Source organism: Saccostrea echinata, unplaced genomic scaffold (genome assembly GCF_033153115.1).
Source record: "Saccostrea echinata isolate AGI-Se365-2 ecotype Australia unplaced genomic scaffold, CSIRO_AGI_Sech_v1 ptg000054l, whole genome shotgun sequence".
NCBI lineage: Eukaryota > Metazoa > Mollusca > Bivalvia > Ostreida > Ostreidae > Saccostrea > Saccostrea echinata.
Genome location: NW_026889803.1, coordinates 32,679,658 through 32,704,917, shown reverse-complemented (window position 1 = coordinate 32,704,917; position 25,260 = coordinate 32,679,658). Strand labels below are relative to the sequence as shown.

The window sequence follows — 25,260 nt, the reverse complement described above, 5'->3', positions numbered from 1 at the left end:
AACAAAATTAGTAGCTGGTTATAATGATCAAAGTATGGATGAAGAAAATCAGCTTTGGTTTGTGCTTAAAGATTTGTGTAAACCCATTTTTACTATACTGGAAGTCTTAAAGGTTTCGCTTTTTCATAACAGTAAACTGTATTTTTTTCTGACGATTAGTTTTTTTTTAAATGGGGTTTATATTTATGAAAGAAAAAAAAATAAAATTGCAAAGAGATACTTAATTAATCTTGGCATATATCATTTGGAGTTGCTATTTTTTTTCTCTATGATGCCTTCATTAGACTATATTAGTCCTAGTATATGAGGCAAGAAATCCTCTGAATTGCTTACGATTTTTCTAAAAATTGGTTGCAGTTGTGATAAGTTACCTCTACAGATGTTTATAAGTTCTAAAGCACTATGCTTGTCTTGATAAACTCTTTCAAAGATTTTAATATTTTACCAAAGAAGGTGAGTTTTCTATTTTAAAACATGCTATGAATGCAATAATCTTAGGATTATTGAACACCAATATCTTGATAGCGACACTGCTCAAAGATCATCGCTATATCAGTGATGATGCGGACACAGAGTTTATTCATTCAAATAGAAATTTCCCTGTGGCATTGCATATTTGCTTCATAAAAGGTGAATTAAAGCTGGAAAAAGAACCTCATATTAAAAGCTTATTATGGGAGATTTAGCTCACTGATTACATGCAGGTTTCTTTTAGAATCCTTTGCATTAACGATCACTGTCCTTTGGATGTTTGCTTTTGAACAACAGTTGACAGGGCACTGAACACTTTAAAAGACTTAAGTATGGCACGACCTCAGGTGGCACAGGATCATTTGGTAATGATGGCTGACTGAATTGTGTTCACGAGGCGGTTAGTTGGCGATCCAGTGTGGATATTGTGTCCGCTAGAAATCGCAGTGGGAGTGAAGATCATATTAAACACTCAACAGACAATATAGGCAATATAATTGGTTTTTCACTTCATATATACAACATTTCTTGTGGCTCTTTTGACGAGAAAAGTCTGTACGTTGGCGACTGTTTGATGGTCATGTCTTCATGGATTTCTTCAATGTCTTCATTTCTCTTTTTCCCTGAGAAAATGACTGTTGCCATAATGTAGGAAATTAAGAAATGATTAGGAGGAAATTTTTGAGAAAGGGAAATTGATGTGTATTGTTTGGATGCGTATTGATTTCATCGTCAGGAACGTTATCCTTGTATCTCCAATATTTGGGTCCATATTTACCTTGTCCTGATGGCCTCTAGCTGTTTCCCTGTATTGTGACAAAATGGATTAATAAGCTCAAGTTGTTTATTAGCTGACAGGGTTCAACCCTCATAAACATTTACGTAACTAATGGAAGAGAGCTTTATGATATTTTAATCATGATAGAGATGTAAAAATTGATCATGCAGGCAGTTGCAACCCTGTAGGTATGTGCTCCCTCAAATTACGTCTGCTGTCGAAACAGATGATGAATTTATTGCAAGTGAAAGGGAAAAAAATCAAAGTTAACATTGTGGAAAGAATGCAGAGTTGAATTCAGCCAATATGCCTTGGGAAGAATTGATCGTCTTTTTGAAGTGTATGTTATGACAGAATGCATCTGAAGGTGTTGATATATGTGAAAGTTGGCCCTCCATTATTGATGGAAGTAACAAGGTAGTGTCCAAAAAGTGTCACATATCACTCGGGGATGAGTTCGTCAGCCTCTGATCGGGCAGACACAACTAGGCATTTGTTTGTCTTGCACCTCCATGTCGAAATGTTGAAAATCATCAAAGTGGTTTGGTGCAATTTCCAGGATTTTAAATTTAAGGTAAATAGACACAAATGAATATTTTTCAATATTTTTCACATTCGCCAATTTTTTTCTTCTTCTTTTTTTTTTTTTTTTGTCAGTAATAATCAAGCCTGTAAATACCTAGGTTATACCTTCATAATAAGATCACCTGACATCAAATGACGTACCGGGTATGCATGGGTAATATCTGAATTACACCTTATGAAAGAAATAAATTTCCAACAGAAAAAAAGAAATCAGCATAGATACTTATACATCATTTTAAAGGATTTTCAATACTTTTGTATCAGTGTTTCTTAATTACTGTTTAGCTTACAAATCTCCTTGACTTTTTGTAGAGGTACAAGGTCAAATCTAAAATTTTAGCAACATTATTATTTACAAATAATTAACACTTTCTGAAAATTTAATATGTTTCATTTAACTTTGAATAATTTGACTCTTTTCCATTGAAGTCTTATAGGTCTGAAGTTTAAAATTTCAGTATTGTGAAGATGGTTAGGAGAATTGTTTTGCTTTCAAACACAGTACCTACTTTTATGGCCTTCATTTCTGATCAGCTTTCATTACCGTACTTTGTAAATTTATTCTCTTTTGATAGCTGCTCATAATGATGGTGTATGTATTGAACTTAGCCAAGGACTTGTCCTTGCAGTTATAGGTTTTACTGTAAACACCAACTGTTATAATACATCCTGGTTGCCAAGGTCTCATTCAAGCAGCCATGTTTATTATTTTTAATATCTATACAGACCTCAACATGGATTCAAACTGTATCCATTTGGTCATGAAGGACAGTTTCCCCCTAAATATTGTATATTGTGTCATGATGAAATTGTCAGATATACTAAATGAACTTTAAAAAAAGAGGACTATTTATAAAGTTATGTCTCTTTTACTACTGAATAAAATTATTGTTTGTTTGGAATTGCCTCCCGCTTCATTGAAATGACCTCTCCTTGAAAAATTTTGTTGCCCAAAAATAAGAAGTTTTTTTTATTCAATCAATTCTTGGCAGGTTAATTACCACATGTGCCACCCAATCACTTAATAAGTGTCGGATCTAATTAAAACTGGGTTCCTGGTTAATGGGAGATACCCTTTACAAAAAGGCAGAAAATAATGTGTTCATTCTTTACTGAGATTTTTATCATCAAAATTTTTAATTTAACTTTAATTTTGAAAAAAGAAAAAAATAATTTCTCTCCCTCCCTCCTGGGTCTGAAACCTCCCAGGCGGCAATTCCAAACAAACATTTTTTTAAGGATGGCCTAACTGGTCCTGAGATCATATAAAACGAGGTACTAATTGTTGCATTAGATGCTGACATGCAAAAATTAAGATTCCTCATTGCTCAGTGGCCCTCCCTGAATGCCGAGTACAGGTCTAATTTTGCAGCCTTCACTGGCAGCTGGTGTCTTCCTTACATGAGTGAAATATTCTTGAAGAGACAAAAAGCAAACAAACAACCAGCATACCAAAGATTACATTTTGTATCAAATGCTCTTAAAGAAGGGAAAATTCTAACCACATTCAAAAAAGAAACTGAAGTTTTAATATTTTCCTAATCAGAGGAGTGACATCTTGTTTGCTGACGGCCAATTCTAACTTGTCAGATTTGTTTCAGCTTGAGAAAATTTCAAAGCAATTAATGGTATGGTATTTATGATGTCGTAATTATGACACCCTCAGCCATGTACTAACTAAAATTGCCATGAAACACCTTTTTGAACACTTCAGATGGAAAATTAGAAATCCTAAATTTATGAACCTGAGTTAATAACATTTTATCACCTGTTTGTTGCACAAGGTCAGTGTCTCAAATTTCACCAAAATTCCAAGAAAATTTCTGTGAGGAAACATGACAGGTGTCTCCTGAACTTCAGTTGTGGATGTTACTATAAACATACTTATTCTGGGGTATATTTAGTGCCTTTTACTGCTTCTTCGCCGCTAATTCAAGTACACATTAATATACGATTAAATCAGAAATATTTCGAAGCTTGGCCCAAATGTGCTAATTTATCATTATGCTAATCAGTTAATAAGGAAGATCATGCTAAATTTGAGTGTGCTAATTTATGTACATTTATAGTATAGTTCGTTAGTTATGTGAGGCTGAAAAGTGAGCTTATATATAGTTGCCTTTCCCTTAATCCTTTGCTGAGTTCGCATGCAGTACCTATAATACAGATATAAATAATCCTTAATTGAAGTATTTTGTAGTGTCCCATATTAATTTACATGAAGTTTGTTGTAAATAAAATTATTATGTCCATCTCTATGAGTTGCATGTTGGCAAGTAATCTAAAGGCCAGCCGGGCCTTGAGTGGATTTATAAGCAACAAAAAGCTTTTACTCTGTTAAATGCAGGAGTTAATTGTCAAGCATTGCTCATGCTCAAACTCGAAACTTTTTCATGTTTTTAATATTGCTTAGATTCGATCTTCAGCAAAATAACTTTACCAACAAAAAGTCCTTTTTGGCAGCAATTTTATTTCTGACATTTAATGCTTTTCCATTTAAGCACATCCAGAGAGCTGGAAAGGTTTGGTATCAAATATTCATCATTTCAACTGAAAATAAGTTGTTCTGCTTTTCTAAAAATTTTAAATCTTCTAATGATAGAGGATATTACATTTTTCTTGTATCGAGATATAATAATCCCCGGAGGACTGAAACGCATTCATTATGGATGACGGTTTCCATGTTTTAATGTTGTTGCAAAATTGTTGATACAAATAATCATATTGCCGACTTGTATATGAACAGAAATAGAACTTATTTGTCTAGACCACATGAGTTGTAACCTCTAGGGGAGATGTCCATGAGCATAGATTTGTCACACTGTGTCTGTTTGACTTCATCTCAATTTGTATTTTCTCCTCTAACTATGGAACTACAGTATCTGAGATAGAGACTTTTTTATTCAGTCATGGTAGGTTGCAGCTTGTCAGATCATATTTATTAAGGTTTAATTATATCTTTTATCATAAGTATGTATTGAAAAATTTTGAAACCCTTTCAATGTACTAAACATTTCCTGCTTTGCAATATATGCCTTTGCTTCAACTAATATCAGAAAGTACTTGGTTCAATGTAAGCATGCATATAGATGTCACCCAAACTTCATTGATTTTAACGTATGTACAGCATGTCTGCCATCTGCAAGTGGCAGTTATAGGGTGTACACTTATCCAAAACTTACAATTTAATTAAAAGTGGAAGAATCTCTGAAACATAATTTAGATCTATGTCTCCATGTGGGAATGATTTACAAACTTCACACAAAATACCCAGGTAGACTCTTCGCATAATTCTGAAGTCATCGATGGAATGATAAATTGATAGAATAGGTACAGGCAATGATTTCTGAATCTCTTCGGTACAAACGGAGACTAGGGACTTTAAAGCTGTATATCATTAGGAACATTTCCCATCAGGCAAGAATATCATCAATGCCGTGTTTGCCTATTGTCAACTATCAGTGTGCTTATAGATTAATTGTTATAGCTGGGACCTGATGTCTTTGAGCAAGAAATACTTTTGATTCTCTTTTCAATTTTTGTTTTCTTTCTGATATTTTTAAAAATTTCATTGAGGAATGATTATTATTATCAAAAAATCCTTTGAATGTACATGTAATTTGATTTTAGTTGCTTGAAATAACTTTTTGTTAATAGTAATACGGTTGAACTTTGGTATCTCGAACAATTGGATATCTCGAATACCATGGACATGTCGAAGTGATTTGGAAGTCCTAAAAATGTATTTCTTAAGTATTTTACCCTCGATATCTCGAACCCTCAGATAACTTGAAGTTTTTTATTGGTCCCAAGTTTGAGATGATGAGGTTTGTCTGTACTATATATCCATATAAACAGTTACAATAGACAAAAACTGATACAATAAAACATGCTTATAGTATATTGACACTTACAACAAAGTGATTTTCATTCCCTGTGACTTTAAAATATATTGTGAACTTAACATGCAGATACAATAAATTATGTTCATAAAGAAGCAAAATAGTCCATCCCTGGCACTTTGTTATGAGAATGTTTTACGGTATGTCATTGATGTATATTCCTTGTTAATAACTAATAATGATAAACAGTTTCAGAGTTGCTAGTCTGCCTTTAAATCATAAAGATGCAGATATAAGTGAGGGTTTTACATCCTATACGAATGTTGCCCCAAACATCTTATAGTTAATGGTCAGTCTTCGTAAAATAGATATAATCACTATTTCTTCTAATTGCTGTACCAGGATGATTACTGATGTTAAGACCTTGACAAATCATTGAACTTCATATAGCAGACTGGTTTTTTTTTCAGAATCAGCTTCATATGTGCAAACTTGTTTGTTTGACAACTGTTGTAAGCATTTTATTTTCAAAGTGAATTGCCAGGGACCAGCAATTTTGATTCATTATAAACATAATTGACGTAATATCCAATAAGTTCATTATAAATTTTAAAACTACAGGAAATGAAAATCATTTTGCCATGAGTGTATATTCATTAGAAGCACGTTTGCTGTAACTGTATTTTACTGTAATTGTATAAAAAAAAAATTTTGACAATCATTGTAATAATTTTTACAAGGAAAGGATTGAACTTGTATCCAGTCCTTTTGTGATACAATAAAAATATATTGTTCAAATCATTGAAACAAATCTTATCAAAGTTCCCTCAAGTACTGGAGAGTTAGTCAATTTAGTTAATTATTTTGGGTTTGTTTTCTTCCTATTTTCAAATTGATTTATTTATGATAAGAACTGCAAGGAATATGTTGAGCATTTCATTTGTCTGCAGGGTTTTTAAGGTCAAAGGAATTGCATGTAAATTACAACTGTTTGTGATGGAGTCTTAATTGATTCATAAACACTTTCCTGTTGATGAAAGAATCCAAGAAATGACTTAGTAAATGTAAACTTGTAGTACGGTACTTTTATGACAAAAATATTGCTTTGAAACAGATACACATCTCATAAATGCAAAAGTTAATTGCATATATGCATTGTAAACATAGTGACATTGCTTCAAGAATGAAAATTGATTATTTATTGAACTCCAATAAGATGGCACCACAAGTAAAAGTTAGGGCGGAATTATCGACTGTATTTCATTAAACTACCGACAGTCAAGCAGTTGAAAACTATTTGTAAAATACCGTAGGGGTTGCATTGTGTAATGGGAAAATTGATATTTACTATCATGTAAGTCTGTTGCCTAAAATGGCTCTAAGTGATAAATGTGGCATATTACCACAGATTAATGCACTTACACCTCTAGTTATTATGTTGGAGTGGTGGGGATTATATTGATCCATCTCACTAGGCACCTGGTTAATTGTAATTAGACATGAATCATATCAAACTGTTTGCATTTGTTTGTGATGCAGTTGCTTTAATGTCTCTTTTCTAGGTCTCTATATGCAATTGGTAATATAACTGCGACAAGTAATTGCCCCCCCCCCATTTTCACCACCAGGTTTTTTTTGTCCCAGGTGACCTGAAAGAAAAATCAGCATTTGAATCGCTGAACACCTAAATAATATGGTTATTATTAAAGGGAGCCATTATTTTAACAATTATCGGTATTGATTGAAAACCATTAGAATTCTTTCTGGAGTTCTTTGTAACACCGGGTTGAGGATGTCGTTGGCACACTTTACCATGTTGTTTGGTGATGCAAAGGTCTTTGAAGACAGATGACATCAAATTGATTTTTTTGGGAACAAAAAGTTTGCAGCTCAGTTTATTCATGTTCAATTCTCCCTCCCTACTTAAACATTCTATTGGAAATTATAGTTATTAACTGTGTATATGTACTGAAAATGAAAATTATTTATTGAATTGGCATTTATTATTAATTAATGCTTTCTAATGAGAAAAATGAGGTCAGGTGACAACCACCTGTGACATGTTGTAGAGGACTGATTTTCATTCACATACAACAGAGAGGAAGATCTGATTTTCACAGTTTGGTGGCAAACTTGGATGTGTGTATAATAGGTGGCATCAGACTCTCTCATTGAATTTATTTACTCTAAATGGAGATAACTAGACATTGCTTGGCCAGATTGGAATGCCAGGGGTCAAATGGAATTTGTCAACAATTTGTTGCTGTTGTGCCACAATGATTGGAGGTGTTACTTGACACATTATTTTACTTTCGAAATTGTTGTGCAATAATTATAATGGGACAGATGTGTTCCTGTACAAGAACTAGTGGACCCCAGCGTAGTGAGACTTTTCTTTTGCCATATCTTAACAACAGTATTAATGTGAGTGGCATTATAATGAAGGACAATTGTTTCAGGGCAGATTATTTAAATTTTGTAAACACTCCACTCCAAGAGGATTCAGTTGGGAGACAAGTGTATATTCTGTATATAATCTCAACCTGTGTAGAATAGATTCTAATGAAGTAAATTTATGTGAATTGTTTAAAATTGTTTAAAACTTTAGGAGCAGTTGAAATTCAAACACCACAAAAGTCCGTTCTGGAACATTTTTTGACGTCTAAGTTTTTTTTTTCTTTTTAGCAATTTGTTAATCACCATGATTCATTGAAAAACAATTACTTCCAAGTCTGACTAAATGTTAATTTAATTGGTGCCAAAATAGGATGGAATTAATGCTGAGGATTTCAGGGTAGATGAAAAAAATAACCTAACTTTTTCTAATATATTTTAAATTAATCTTGCTGGGGGGGGGGGGGGTGGCAAAAAGACCATGTCTAACATTGAATCCAACTCTTAAGCTAATGTGATTACAGTAGCATAATAGAGTAATAAATGGCATGATGAATAGAAGTGAATTAATTGACTAGGATAAGATATAAGACTTTTCTTTATGGAGGTTCCACATTTTGTCAAAAACGACTTTTTTTGCAGATCATGACTGAAATTGGAAATTCCCATATTGAAAGAAAGAAAGAAAAAATTTATATGATACATTTTGTTTTTAAATACAGGTCTTCATTATTGAGAGTGTACATCCTGTTTTTATGTCTTTTTAGGTTAGTGAGGAGTGTAACATTTTACGGCTAAATCTTTCTGAAGCCCAGCATGAATGTGACCAAGCCAGACACGAGCGAAGCACCCTCCAGGTCAAAGTAGGAAACCTTGAGGAAACCATCAAAGTAAGTAAAACTTTGGAACTTTCAATTTTAGTATATAATCAGTTTATAATTTTAAGATCTTTTATGTGATTGGGGAGAAAATTTGTGAACTGCAGCAAGTGGTGTATTTTTATGATTTTGTTAATGGATTGGATTGGGTGGGGGTTAGTCTAAACAGCCAAATGTGTCTAAATTAGACAAACAGTTTACTTGATTATTAATAATATCCAGTATTCAGGATACAGTGAAATCACTAATTTTTGTAGGGTTTAATTTTTGTTGTTTTCATGGTATGAGGATACCTACGAATTCATGTCTTCCACAAAATGTAAAATTTCAAAATAAATAACAGCTATGCACTTATTCATCTACAAAATCAAATCCCCATGAACCAATATATTTTCCTCAAACCAGGAAAATTTGACCCCATGAAAATAATTGATTTTACAGTATATAAAATGACAACAAAAATGTTTTGATTGCTTTATAGTCAAATAAAACAAGCTACTCTGAAGTATTAAAGATCAGGAAAGTTTTGTTCTTTTAAAAGATAATGTCAATAGCACAAAATTAACTTTTTTTCCCTTCGATTCTCTGTTTTTCATGTAAAAACCATTCTAAATATAGACCAGGTGCCATACTGACTCCACAGCAATTACTTTTGATAAATATAAAACAGAAATCGTGATCAATTATATAAAAATAATTGGAAAGCTATTTTTCCTAGAGACACGATTTATCATGGCATAGATTTATCCATTTATCCACTAGGGAATCAAAAAAACCTCTAGACAAGTTTTTATTATGGCTTAGCATTTATCCAGTAGGTCGTCAAAAATGCCCGCAGACCTCTGGTATTTTCAGCAGTCTAGGTTTTCTCCAAAGCCTCTTTAATGGGTTTCTGTGTATTTTACTTCCTTGATTTGAATCTTTCTTTACTTTTACATATTCATAGGTTACAAATCCTTGGAAGAAGACTTGCATGTAGATCACTTGTTATATTCTTCTTCTCCAAATCTGAGCACAAATACCCCCTAATCTTAACAAAATGGACACTTCACACAGAAATGATAGAACAGAGGAAATATTGTTCAACATACAGAGATAGAAAAAGCAACTGTTTTTTATGGTATATTGAGACACAAGTGCCTAAGTTATAGAATAATCATTGTAATATTGATTAAAGCATATATAGAGAATGTTTATGAGGAAAGATAAGGAAGAAGTATCGGTAGATAAACTGTGTCAGAATTCAATCACTGGACTAGAGCTACTGATATTGTGTATAGAAATTGGATTCAGATTGAGGAATTCATTTAAACTTGGAATGCACTCTTGTGTTTACTTCTATTGTGCATAAATACCTATAAATCAATTAAAATTATCACACTCAAATTAGAAAAAAAATGTCTTCCCAAAATGTATTTATCATGTATGGAATTCCACAAATAGAAACACACAATAAAGAAAAGAAATATATTGCTAAATTTGGGCTCCATATGATGTCAGCCATTCCTAAGGGAGGAGAATGTATGCTGCCATTACTTGAGGCTATTTACACATGAGCAGATCGTCTGTACCTTTAGTTGTAATTATCGTTCATTTAAAACTCCTTAAAAGTGCTCCATTGATCCTTATGCTTTCCGATACCTTGCTTTGATATTCCAGCCGGAAATATTGGCCATTGTCAGCATGTGTCTCGTAATTCCCCATTGTCTGAATCTTTGATTTAATTCTAGAGTTAATAAATTGGAATTCTTTTCATTTCTCAGAATCTAAAGGAATCTGCAGATCGTCTGCAGGAACTAGAGAATGAGCATCAGTCAACACTACAGCAATTACATGATAAAAGTAACCAAATCCAGTCATTACAGCAGGTATGTAATACAACACTACAGCAATTACATGACAAAAGTAACCAAATAACATCATTACAACAGTTATGTAATACAACACTACAGCAATTACATGATAAAAGTAACCAAATCCAGTCATTACAGCAGGTATGTAATACAACACTACAGCAATTACATGATAAAAGTAACCAAATCCAGTCATTACAGCAGGTATGTAATACAACACTACAGCAATTACATGACAAAAGTAACCAAATCCAGTCATTACAGCAGGTATGTAATACAACACTACAGCAATTACATGATAAAAGTAACCAAATCCAGTCATTACAGCAGGTATGTAATACAACACTACAGCAATTACATGACAAAAGTAACCAAATAACATCATTACAACAGTTATGTAATACAACACTACAGCAATTACATGATAAAAGTAACCAAATCCAGTCATTACAGCAGTTATGTAATTCAACACTACAAAAATAACATGACAAAAGTAACCAAATCCAGTCATTACAGCAGGTATGTAATACAACACTACAGCAATTACATGACAAATGTAACCCAATCCAGTCATTACAACAGGTATGTAATACAATTCTACAGCAATTAAATGACAAGTGCAAGCAACTTTATTCATTACATATAACATGTAATACAATGCAACAACAATTACATTATCACCACTTGAGTACTAAGTAATGCTTCATTATGCATTTTGATCATCTTATGCCATATATTTCTTAAGATTTTTATAAAAGATATGAAAATATTTGATTTTTATATTTAAAAACAACAAGCTATAGAGTTTATTTCATAATGTCACTTCATAAATTTTACACCAAATTAAACTGCTAGCAGGTTTCAGATAGCTCAATACACATTTTTCCTAGATTTCATGAATAATAAATAACCAGCTTAATTGTCAGTGTTTGGTTTATGAAATTACAATTTGCTATACTAACGATTAAGCTTTTTCTCTGCAGGTTACTAGTATGACCAATTTATGTTTAATGTTTGAATGTCATTAGTGGCCAAGAAGCCAGGAATTAAGATTGCTTGGATGAAAGTGGTAATTTCATCTGATTTCTTCTTTATTTCAGGCTCAACAGGATGCCAAAGAGGAATATGATAAAGCCCTGCACTCTCTAAAGGTAATCAATAAACTTCTCTTAAATTTCATAAATATTCATGAGTCTGGTTACCACTCTTTTCATCTTCTTCATGAATGTGTTTTACACAGGGATGAAAGCAACTGTTTAAATTGTGGTAATTATAGTTTTCTCAGAGTGTTTGAGATGGGTGATTTACTTTGCGTTAATTATGTATCTAGGTGTCATATTCTTCTGGTCAATAAATATTACTTTTATACTGCTGCATTCAAACAAATTTCATTGTGGTTGACTTACTGACACAAAATATTGCAATTTTGATATGATAAAGAGGTAACTTGATTGGAATTATATATAAAGTGGCTTAGAATACTATATACTTATTCAGTACAGTAAAGTCACAAATAGAGAGCAGTGATATTCTACATACAGCAAAACACACTTATAATGAAGTGCCAGGGACAGACAATTTTGCTTCGTTATAAAAGTATTAATTGTATCCATTAAGATAACGCAATATATTCTAAAGCCACAGGGATTGAGAATCACTTCGCTGTAAGTGTCAATTCATTATAAGCATGTTTTACTGTATCTGTTTTAAATGCTACCTTTAAGCTTGCCCCTCTGTATTTGGTAGTCTAAGATAGGTTTGATATATAGCAAATAACCTTTAACTTGAACTTGCAGGGTCGTGTTACTGAACTTCAGCAAAAGTGTCATGAACAGGATGAGAGACATCAGGAACTGACACAAGAACTGACAACACTAAGATCAGCAGCTGGCAAAAACAACTTCAAACACCCACCCAATCATAGTCCATCTCATTATAAAGACTTAGCCAATCACAGCCCATCTTATCCAGCCAATCACAGTCCATCCAATCACAAAGATTCATCCAATCAAAAGAGTTCCTTAGTTTCTAATCATTTTCAAGTTAAAGGTCAGTATTTCATGATCAAAAAAAAAACTTTATTAATAAGTTATTTTTAAAAATAGATAATTGACATTAAATTTAAATGCACAAACAATTTAATGATATGTCAATTTCTATATTTAGAGAACTTCCAGCAATCAAATGCAGGGCCTTTGACAGAATCGAGTAGGTTTCCAGGAAATGATAATATTCAGGTGGACTCCACCAAGTCTCTAGACACAGGTATTAAAACTGTCCCTACATCATAACTTCTGATGAGGCCTGGATTACCTAGTATAATGATTGTTTCTGGGCCTATATGGAAATTCTACAATTAATTGTCATTATCAGGCTTTTATCTACTGTTGTTGCTATCAAAATATTGGCTAACCTTTTAACGTTATTACAATGAATGACAGCGATTATTGTTTTATGTCAGAGGCCAGATATATGGCTATTGATAAGGATACATCAGTCTGATGTGTTTTTATCTCATGATTAATTAAATGGCTTGGTATCTGTAATGCTTTATGATAAGTGTATATGCAACTCACTAGAACTGGAAATTCTTAATCAGAAAAATACACAATATAACCTCTGTACAATATATGCAATTACTATACACTCTGCATATGATTGTTATTTTAATCTGTGTTCAAATCATTATTGATTCCCATTTAGTATATGACCTATCTTGCCTTTGGATATAGTCAGTGCATGGTCCTTAATTGGTACCCCATCATCTTTTATCTTAATATTCATTGGGAGCCTGGCTTTTATGTTCAGTTGTCCTCATTCTACACCTTTAATGATTTTCACACAATCATGATCTTAACTAAACATTCATTTTTGGAATCCAAGACACATACCCAACAAATCTGTTATTAATCATACCTTCTTCTAATATTTCTGATTTTGTCTTAACTTTCAGAATAAGATTGGATTAAAACATTAATACATATGGAGTACATGTACTTTAAAAGTCCATTTGAAATGATACTGTAATTTGAAAAAAAAGCCAAAATTTGGGGGTGGGGGTGTATTAATAGCCAGAGGTATATAAGATCAGTTGAAGATTTAGAATTAAACACAAATTTAACAAAATTGTAGTTTGTAAATTCTGTACATAGGTTTTGCTGATGATGAAGATTTAGACAATTCAAATAATCCGTCCCCTGACCAAGCCAAACCCCCAGGGGAATTTGAAGACCCAGAACTTTACGAAATTGCCAAAAAATTAAAAGAGCTGGAAGCTTCAGATTCTGAAGAGGATAATTTATGTGAAGGTGATTGGCCCATTTGTTTTGTTTATGTTTTTGTTTTTTTATTTTTTTGGTCCATTTATTTATTTCTTTTTTGTTTTTGCTTTTGGTAACCACATGACAGCTTTTATTAATTGTTGTGGTAGTATTAGCATAATCGCTTTTATTTCTAATTTTTGCACTGGTGGCGACATTTTTTTTTCAGTGTATTTATCTTGGGATTGATCCACATAACCTCCATCTCTGTTAGATTTATCCGAAATATCATTGCAGTGGAGAGATTTCTTGAAATTTCTTGTCCGCAGAAATATAGACAAATCGTAATAGATTGTCATTCTTTCGAGAGCTGTCCTAATGTTTTTACTGTTACCTATATGTACCACATTTGTACTGATCATTATTCCTATGCTGTGAATGACATTAACTTAATTCCTACTAACATATTACTAAACAACCTCTGAAATAAACTAACTGTATGGAATTTAATATTATATTTCATGGTCTCCACTAAACATATACATCTCATGGGTAAGATAAAGAGATAGGGAAAGTTTTATACATCCATTAAGGTTATTACAAATTTCTGCACATTAAAATCACCACTATTACACTGTATCAATAGACTGCAGAAACGTAATTTGACAGTTTGTATGATGGTGGACCGAGAGCTGAACTTTTTTCAGTGGCTTTTTACTGGATGCTGTTGTCTTTTTTCAGATCGAGGGGAAGACTCGGGGATGGATAGTCAGAAGGAGCAAAAGGTAAGGGCAGATAACTTTTGTCTATTTGGCATCATCTCATTACAGTACATATTAATTTTGGCAGTGTTAGCAATATATTTGTTTCAAGGTGTTATTAGACACATAAAATACTGAAATTTCATTGTATAAATGATAGGAATGGAGAACTGAAAATAGACCTCACACTTTGCCAATTTGGCTCCATGAATTGGTGTGAGAAGAATTTGTTGCCATTTTTATGCGATAACCATTTCCCTAAATTTGCCATAAAACTAGGATTGTTGTGACTGTTTTTATTTGATGTAATTAACAATGATGAAAATTCTTTGAGTCTATCAATATCTAGCAACTTTCATATAGTAAGAAGTGTGTTTACATCCCAGCAACAAGTTTAGCTACATTTCTGAAGTTATTAAGGGAAAAATCAATAAAATTTAATGGGAGAAATCCTTTGGGTGTATTCATGTACAAGCATGGTTAAAATATGGTGTTGAAAATAGTTTAATGACCGATAAATGGCAGAAAACAATGGTTAATTTTCCATTTTGGCTCATGTTGACTTGAAGAGGCATGATTTTGACAGATACAGTAAAACAAGGGCATTGTCATGAATTCAGTGGATTTTCATTCATCATTTTACATCATACTTTGCTGATCAGTAATTATAATCAATCCAACTATAATTTACAAGAATTATGAAAGAGCTAATTTTTCTGATAGATATATTTTTCTTTCAATAAATAAGCTAATTGATTGTCTATTTTCTTCTCAGATGCAAATAAATGCCGTAGATGACAACCGCTTGTCCATCCTTGCAAAGAAAGGTCCCATTCAAGTGTTCCAGGCTAAATACTCCTACGACCCGATCCAGTATTCACCCAATGAGAATCCAGATGCGGAACTTCCAATCAGTGCTGGCGACTATGTTCTGGTCTATGGAGAAATGGATGAGGTTGGCAGACAATTAGAAATATTTAAAAAATAAAAAATAAAAAAAAAAAACAACAACAAACAAACAAACAAACCCCAAAAAAACATCAGCTTAACTTTTCAATGATGAAAATAATTTCATTGTATGTATGAACATTGTGGAATAGGAGATTCACATTATGTACCATTGAAATAGAGGAAATGTGTTTGAATCATATCTTACACATGATGTGACCTAAAATCATGAAAATTAAGACATTGGTTTATCCTTGGACTTCAGTATCTTGTTATGACTTGTTTTCCTGTTGGGAGTATTGGCTCTTAACCTTGATCTTCAATTTTATACAGGATGGTTTCTATGATGGGGAACTTCTGAATGGTAAAAGAGGACTTGTGCCTTCAAACTTCATAGAAAAAGTATCAGGTATATTATATAGATTATTATTGAGTCTATAGTATCTAGATTTCAAATGAAGGATGAGTTTGAAACCAAATTTAAACTGTTTTAAGTGGGTCATGAACATAGATCCTTCAATCATCTTTAAATGTCGGTCCAATTTTTAAATTACAAGTTAACATCCCAGAAAAAGTGTGTACTCATTCACAACCAGGGTGGTTGAAACATCCCTGATATAGAATAATTTGCTTGAAAAACACCTGCTTTATTGAACACCTGCACACAAGAATTTGAACTGATTACCTCTTGTTAGCCAGCCTTATCTTTTATACCACTAAGCCATACATTCTGGCATGTAAATACAATGTTTTAAAAAATAATTACAGATGAAGATCTTGCTGAATTTCATGCTGCCATGTCAGATGCTAATCACCATGATGACGACAGTATCATTGGTAACAGCATACAACAGGACCTGGACTATGATAGCAGTGAGGACGTCGGAGCTAAGGGTGAGGACATGTTTAAATTGTAATATTTACCTGATGTGTTGCTTCACTCATTTTTATAGCCCAAAGATACACTTCATGTAGATTTGACTTTTGCTGAGATTTTTAAACTGCTGCAGAAAAATGGCTATATGGGGAGTATTATTTCATTTCCTCTCTTAATTCTTTTTAGTAAGATGAACTTACAATAGTGAATGAAAAAAATATTAGACTTGTAATTAATGCAGAGAATTCTCTCCTTGTTCAAAATCTGGTAAGGATTCAAAATCTCAGTCACCTCCTAGGTTGGACCTTGAAATATATGTGTAATTGTTGTCTAAAGGCTGGTAAAGACTGTGTAACAATATTCCTTACTGGGTTTGATTTATTTACTGCACAGTAGAGAGATGGTATGAATTTTAATGCCTTATTTTAGATTGGCTGTATGGAATAAGTATGTCGATAACGTAAAGGAAAGGTTTCCTTCTTTTTTCAAGTGAATCAATCATTTTTGTTCTGAAGAAATTAGTTCAAACAAATCTATGCTATCAATATATTAAGTTTATTGATTTTAATTTTAAGTACAATGTAGTTGACAACTACACTAGACTTCTCAAGTATAATTCTGCAGATTTGCCTCTGAATAGCAGTCATTAAGGAGATGAAAAATTAATGGCTTTTGTGCTTTAAACCATTGTAGAATCTGACTGAAAATCATATTTTATTTTATTTTTTTTTCATCAGACTCCAGACGAAAATCAGCAGATCTGAAACCTACATCTGACAAACTTTACCCACAAATAAACCAAAGCAGCAGTCGTTCAAACAGCCGTCCAGCTAGTGACCATGGTAGTGATGTAGATGACCTTGACCTCTTAGACAGTAGTAAAGCCTTGACCTCTATAAGGGTACAGAGTCAGCCATCAGATTCAAGTGAGTGAAGATTTACAATCATTGGATATTAATATTTCCAGGAAATGTTTTTTTTTTTCAATATAGTTTATATTCTAATAAGACTTTTATTGTTAGATTTCTGTGAAGTATTAATCAAATAAATTACGTGGATTATTGCCAATTTTCAACCAAAAGATTGGATGGAGGTAGAAAAATCAAACTAAAATACATGCAATTACAAAATGAGAGGAGATTTTTCAAGAATTTTATTTATTATAGTGTTGCCTTGTCCCAGAGAGCTGACCCTGGACAGACAGTTGACCAACAGTATTGTTATCAGCTGGAAACCACCACTTGACCACAACAAACTGGATGTCAAGTCATATCATGTTTATGTTGATGGAGTGTTCAAATCCCTGGTGCGCAAAAATGAGAGAACGAAAGCATTACTGGAGAATGTAGATTCAAAGGAGGTGAATTAATGTTTCACATAATGACACAATTCTGTTGTACGACTTTACAATTTTTATGCCCTCCTTCAAAGAAGGGAGGGCATATTGCTTTGCTGGTAGGTCTGTCTGTCTGTCTGTTGGTTCACCAACAGTTTCTGTTCATTTTCTTTGCAGAGATTGCACATACTGAAATGAAATTTAATATACAGATTTATTATAAGAATATCTAGGTCAAGTTCTGTTTTGGGTATGATCAAGCAATTTTTGACAGAGTTATAAACCTTAAGGCTTGTGCACCCTATAATGTATGTCTGGGGGGGGGGGGGGGGGGGGCAGAAGTGTTTCACAAACATCTCTTGTTTTATTTGTAATTTGTTCTTTATATGTCCTGAAAACAGAGAAGATAAAGATGAATGAATTGGTTCATTCTGTTGATTTTTTTTTTTGAGTGTGTATGTTTAGAGGTACTGTATTTGACCCATGAAGCACCCAGGGTGCATAGAAAATTCCAAAATTTCTGTTATTAAATTTGTTAAAATCATCTGAGGCCAATGAAGAATAGAAATGTTTCTTAAAGTAGGGCATTTATTGAAATTTCGTATCTCATTTTCATATCACTGTTCTCATAGTTTAATTTGAATAAATATTCTGATATTTTGTTACAGGTCCATAGAGTCAGTGTACGATGTAACTCAAACATGGGCCAGTCAGCTGACAGTCAGTGTACCATGCTGGTGGGCAAAGGTCAGTCTAATTACCCAAGATATACCCATGTACAGCTAGTCAAGGACGTGCACTATAGCACAGCAAGTTTTCTTTTATATAATTCGTATTCATTTTATTGGCATAATTAACCTTTCACGTGGACTTTTTTTAATATCATGGAAATCAACTTCAAACTTCTTAATGAAATAAAGCTTCTCTGTCCATCAGCAATTTCTGATGCAGTAATGGTGATATTTTTGAAGGCTTTGGCTTCTATTTTCTTCTAAGAAAGTAACAGAAAAATTTCACATTTTGAAAATAATGTGAGATTAGCATTCTATTTTATGAAATTTATAATTCTATAACACTATGTTGTACTATTTATAACCTCTGCTTGAAAAAAAATGATACTTGTGCTTTTTAGCTGTGAATATTTTTAACCAGCACTGTATGATTCTGTCCTCCACTGATTTCACCTGTATCTGGCCTTCATCTACCTTGAACCTTTTTCGTTACCTTGTCTAGATGCCGTTCCTGCTCCTAGCGACCTGAAAGTTAGCGAAATTACTTCTAACTCCGCCCAAATCTCATGGTTACCGGGTAACAGTAACTTAAGCCACACCCTAAGTGTTAACGGACGAGATGTTCAAGTAGTCAAGCCAGGGCTATGTGTTCATACACTGACAGGTAGCAAACCAAGATATACTGACAGTTCAGGTTCAGAAGATATGTCCTATGTTGTATGTGAATGATATGTGGGTCTAGGAAGGACAAAAGCATCTTCTGAGTTACTAATAAATATCCATGTAATCAATTTAACTATTTAGGGATTTTAAAAAAAATGTCCCTAATCTCATGGTTTTGGAATTTTGGTCCTTTTTCCTTGTTTTTATTATCCCTACCATTGCTAGAAATGTAAGATAATATCACTCAGTATAAATGCTTTTTTGCATATATAATATTTATTGTATAATGTATTATAAGTGTATTGTTAGAGTTTGTCAAATAGACATGTATCTTAATTCTGTATACCAGTACTTTTGAAATTGTGGGTGCCATGGTTTTCTTTTTTATTATTTGTATGCTAGAATTTATTTTATAGCATAAAAAATTATTCTTGCAATTTAACTGTGATCTTATTGTAATTCGTCTTAAAATGGCATTACTGTGATAAAAACAGTATTTACAATGCAAGCACACACATTCCTAAGCAATTCTTAATTCCTTTGTAAAAAGGAATAACAAATTAATAGGAATAACATGCCATGTGGGTTCTCTTATGCCGACCTTAAAATCTGTAAACCAAATATTAAACAAGGAGTCATTTGTGACAAACTGAATCTGTCCTATCCTCCGCATGAATCTTTGCCATATCCTACATCATTGCATGCAGTGCATTCGTTGAATTAGATTTTTAGACATTGGTAGAATTAATTGACATACTTTGTAATTATAGGGCTGGCCCCTGCCTCAGAACACAAGGTGTCGATTTCTGCTGACAGCCTGTCCAGCAACAGGAAGGATCACTTGTCAGCGTTTGTCGTCTTCAAAACAGCATCTGGAGGTTTGTGTTTTTTCATGGAACAAATTTTGCTTAATGTTCAGTTTTTCAACCATATTTTAATGTTGTTTAAGAATGTGCCACCAGGGATCAACTTTTACCTAGAGCATTGTGCAGTACAAACAGAATATTCATTAGAGCTGTAAAATGTGTACAAATAATGTTGAAATCTAAAAATCCAACATTTCTGAAGTCTGTCTGGAGTTTGTTAATTTTCTAAGTAAGCTTAAAAAAGTAGTGGAAAATCTGTCTTTTTTCTAGTTGCTTGCATTATTATAGGTAATTTTTTGTAAATGTTTCATTTGACTATATAGGTGTCCCAGAGCCTCCATTAAATGTCCAGGTAGAGGCTGGACCACAAGAAGGCACACTGCTGTTGACATGGATACCGGTTACCATAGATTCCTCTGGCTTCTCCAATGGTGCAGTGGTAACTGGTTACATGGTGTATGCGGATGGTAGAAGAGTGAAAGAGGCACAGGGTCCAACAAGTAAGTGGGGAGTTGATATCACTTGTGTACTGTTATCAAGGAAGGTTAAAGCAAAGCAGTTACTATGATGCAATAGAGAGAGAGAGAGAGAGGAGGAGGGGGAGAGAGAGAAAGATGCCTTCTTACAACAAAAATTTGCTTTAGCATACATGTATTGTGTAGTTTCATGATTCAGATTTATATTTTACCAGAAAGATGTCTTATAAATAACACTAGTAGTTTGTTTCTTCCTATTTTCTCACATTTCATTGAACTGTTATATTTATGGGTACTTTACAATAACTTTTATTTTTTTCTTTCAGATGACCACATCATTCTGAATGCTGATGATTTCCAAGCCTTCATTCCCAAACAACTGTTGGTCCGTACAGTGACTGCAGACAAAACAGAATCTTCTAACTCGGACCCAATCAAATTACCCCACTCACTCATACAGGAAATCACAGATGGGGCAGCCAAAAGGGTGACCAAGGACATGCCAACTAAACAAACAGTCCAGGTATATTGAACTTTTTTCTTTTTTTTTTTGAAAAAGACTAAAATTGAGTTTTAATTGTTCTGATTTAAAAATCAACTTAAAATTTATTCAGTGTGTACAGTGTATTTAGATAAGAAAGCAATTATTTTATGCAAAATAATTTGTTAAAATGGGAAGTATGAAGCTCTTTAGAAGTGCATCCTTATTTTTCAAAATAAATGCATCATGCTTTTCATAATGAAATTCTTATATCACTGCATTGTGGAAAAAAGAAATGGTTACATTTTTGGCATTTGCCCCTGATTTCTGAAATATTTTTAGACCTCAATGCCCCTAAACTCAATCGTACCAGAAATTTCTGAGGGAGACGAAGACATTGATACTGTCATAAATCGCATTGCGGCTGAAGCAGAACGCAACATGGTAACTATGTCAACCCATTTCTGCCAGAAATTTTCATGTGCACAGCTTGCTACACAAGCCTTTCTCCTCTTTCCTCACTGTCCAATTGGTTTTGTTCTTTTCAGCTACACTTTTTTTTGTTTCAAAATTAAGGATTATCACACAAACTCAAAATCCTGTATAGGTACTTGTATTATGGCAGTCACCAAGACACGCAGGACATTTATAAATCTGTTATGAACTTGGAAATCAACTATGAATATGCTACCTCAGTGTGTATTATTACCTGAATAGTGAATAACCCTTTGCAGTTGGATGATCTTTTCAATGAATTTGAAAGCATACTGTCAGAGATTCCAAATTTTAAAAAGACTTTTATGACATTCACAGTTACTTAGTTTGCCTTCTAAATTGTTATTAAAAGATTAGAAATGAAATAAGAGATTGTTGAATGCTTTAAGTTCTGCAACAGATTTACCCTGATTGTTATATTTCCTTCAAAATTGGGTTCTTTTTTGTTGTTTCTTTTACAAAAATATGTTTTTGTTGATGTACTTTTGCATGTATCTGTCTCACTTGTTAACATGAAGACTGCCACACTAACATGATACTAATTCCTAAGACACCAAATACTAGGAAGTTAAATGTATACTACGTAATCCCATTTGTAGTGGAAAATTATCATTCCTTGTATTTATCTGAATATGGGAAAGGGCTGGGGGATTTAAATAAAGGATTTCATATTGCATGAATTTGTAGTGAATTATGGGATACACACTTCCCATCTTTATAAATGAGAAAGAAGAAAAAACCCAGTAAGTGTATACAATACGGTGCTTGTATCATGTATATCAAACCTTGGGAAACTGAAATAAGCATATACATGTATAGGAGAACATAACATAATGTATGACACTATCATTAAATACAAAATACTTTATCTAATAATGAAGTGTTAGCGTTACTAACATTTTTTCTGAATTTGAACTTTTGAGCTTGTGCACATTTAAAACCTTTCTTAATCTTCACACTTTTTCAAATTTTTATTGTGATTTTGCTCTTTTTGAAATCCTTTTATAAATTAATTAATAATGAATTATTGCTCTTTTAATGAAATTGCTGTAAAGTTAAGTTTAATGAAATCTAGCAGTGAATTCTATATACTATACTTTCTACGAATAATAATTGAAATGCTTAAGCTTTTATCAATAACAAGCATGATATATAACACTGGTCATCTAACAATATGCATGGTCTCTTCATTTGGTCTGGACACCAAAGATTGTGCTGGAGACCAAAAAAAAAAAATCTTTTTACGGATTATGGAAAATTATGGGTCTGAACATCCAACAGTAAGGTATATTCCTTTGAGAAGGAATGATCCAGCACATTCTTTGCTAACTAGGGCCACCTGTTTCGATTTAACAGAGTCCAGTGCTAGACAATATCGAATACGACGATGATTTTATCGAGGCTAGCAGCACCTCAGAGCTTTCTGACATTCCAGAGGAGGTGGAGGAGGAATTTTCCGAGGAGGTCCCTCAAGGGCCTCCCACTAAACTCAGCCCTCAACTGCTTAACGGTCATGCATCACTTGGCAAGGTTAGACACACAGAGTGTGAACCGAGTGCACCCTTGTACTAATGCATCATGGGAGAAAAGCCAGTCGATGTCGTTTGGTGGTAGATTTTATAACTGGCATTTGGTGCATTGTAGTAGAGCTCAGATTTGATTTAATTATGGTGTTGAATTGTGTGGAGTTGTCTTGATTCTTTTAATGATACCATGTTGAATTGTGTGAAGTTTTCTTATTTTTCTTGAATATAAATAAAGGTTTAATTTACAACTAGCTGGTACATGTAGTGTGTGTTTGAAAAGATTTTTTTCAAAATTTAAATCTGTTTGAATTGATAAACTCAACTCAAAAAAATATGTTTCATTTAGTGGATTTCAACATAACACATAACACTACATACATGTAAAATGAAAAGGGGAAATCAGTAGCATGTATAAAATAGTCCCCCCCCCCCCCAGCAATCCTCCACAAATCAGTACAATTATTTGTTCTCACTGTCCTACCACCTATCTTGCCTGAACATTGTATCTCTGTATATTTATGTATAGCAGTTTGCTGATTGCTTGTGTGGTCATTAGTTACATATGTAGAAATTATGTCTGAATCAATCAATTGTTTAAAAAAAATATTAATTTCAGAAATTATATAAAACACATATGTTATAAAACACTCATAAAATTTTAATGGTAGAATATGGATAAGAATAGTTGCTGTACCTCAAAACAAATTTAAAAAAAAATGTGAAACCAACATTAAATCATGTTTTTTTATCAATTACAAAATCCTTTGATAGAATTCAGGTGCAAAGGCACTAACAGCAACAACTCCTCTCAGATCTAATGAAACATCACCAAGGCAGACAAGGTCATCTCCAAGGATACCAGCAATTGGTAAGTATAAATAGCATTGACTTTATTTGTATTTATTTTATTTTTTTTTTTTTTTTGCTTTTCAACACAAATAATTAAAATGTGTTTAAATACCTGTGCATTAGGCCTAATATGTAAAAGCAATACATTCTACCTACAAATGTATTAAAAGGGATTTAGAAAAAAGTTCCATTGAAAAACAAAATGGATCTCTTTTTTCAGAAATAACGAGGGACAGTGGCAGTGAGAGAGGGAATTCTGTGGATATATCAGAAGAGGAGTTGGACATTTCTAAATCTCCAGTCAAAACTAAGAGAACAGTGCCCCATGGTCATGTTCAGGATGGTGCTAAGGGCCAACATAGAAATATTTCCCCAGCCTCAACAAGTGCCAGTGTTTCTCCAAGTGAGGAGGTTGTTAGTAATGGACGCCATTCAAGGCATTCCCGTGAGGCTTCACCTCAAAGGGACAGTCATGTGACTAGTGACCTCAAACACAAAAATGACAAAAATATGTCCAATCACACCGCCACAGATCCGCGGAGGAGGCTTTATCCAGAAAGTCATATGTCTCCTAAAAACGGTGACGGTTCACATCCAGAACATGGATCTGTCAAACCTCACAGGAGGAGTCCGGGTCACGGAAGTCCACGGAATAGCCCCCAGAGGGGGAGTCCTCGGAGGGTGAGTCCTCAAGGAGATCATAGTCCACACAAGGATTTAACGGACAGCAAGACTTACAGTGATTCAAATGCTAATGATGTGTCACAAGACTCCACCATTTCTGACGGGAGGTTGGATAATAGCGGTGTTCATCATGTTCCACAGTTGGATCTGTCAGACTGTGATGACAGTGGAGATGTGGATTCCATCAGTGGAGAAATTAATCCACCTATTGAGGACAATCGGATTCGATTGTTTGTGGCTTTGTTCGACTATGACCCAGAAAGCATGTCACCTAATGTTGAATGTCTGGATGAAGAACTACCCTTCAAAGAAGGGCAGATAATCAAGGTAATGACAATGTTTTAGGTTGATAAAAGTTAGTTAATTACTGTAAAAAAACAAATGCTACAAATTTCTTTTTTTCAGAGGCAGAACAAAATCTCCCTGATATCACTTCATTTTTCATTGACCTTTACACAAGCTTTTCTAGAATAGTGTGCATTTTCTGTATACTCACTTAAATTTTA

General features: G+C 33.4%; 1 protein-coding gene across 1 annotated transcript in view; it reads left to right on the top strand.

Annotated features, from left to right (window-relative positions):
• Positions 1-25,260, top strand: part of LOC133172130 (RIMS-binding protein 2-like) — a 92,999-nt gene that overhangs the window by 62,695 nt on the left and 5,044 nt on the right. Inside the window, exons 12-32 of the mRNA XM_061306952.1 lie at positions 8,838-8,960; positions 10,712-10,816; positions 11,902-11,952; positions 12,598-12,850; positions 12,968-13,066; positions 13,954-14,109; positions 14,803-14,846; positions 15,598-15,777; positions 16,104-16,179; positions 16,539-16,664; positions 17,385-17,573; positions 17,814-18,007; positions 18,652-18,730; positions 19,217-19,378; positions 20,148-20,255; positions 20,567-20,743; positions 21,046-21,242; positions 21,543-21,644; positions 23,052-23,225; positions 23,993-24,089; positions 24,291-25,081. Coding sequence (XP_061162936.1) covers positions 8,838-8,960; positions 10,712-10,816; positions 11,902-11,952; positions 12,598-12,850; positions 12,968-13,066; positions 13,954-14,109; positions 14,803-14,846; positions 15,598-15,777; positions 16,104-16,179; positions 16,539-16,664; positions 17,385-17,573; positions 17,814-18,007; positions 18,652-18,730; positions 19,217-19,378; positions 20,148-20,255; positions 20,567-20,743; positions 21,046-21,242; positions 21,543-21,644; positions 23,052-23,225; positions 23,993-24,089; positions 24,291-25,081 — 3,483 coding nt within the window. The remainder of the gene's footprint in view (positions 1-8,837; positions 8,961-10,711; positions 10,817-11,901; positions 11,953-12,597; positions 12,851-12,967; positions 13,067-13,953; positions 14,110-14,802; positions 14,847-15,597; positions 15,778-16,103; positions 16,180-16,538; positions 16,665-17,384; positions 17,574-17,813; positions 18,008-18,651; positions 18,731-19,216; positions 19,379-20,147; positions 20,256-20,566; positions 20,744-21,045; positions 21,243-21,542; positions 21,645-23,051; positions 23,226-23,992; positions 24,090-24,290; positions 25,082-25,260) is intronic.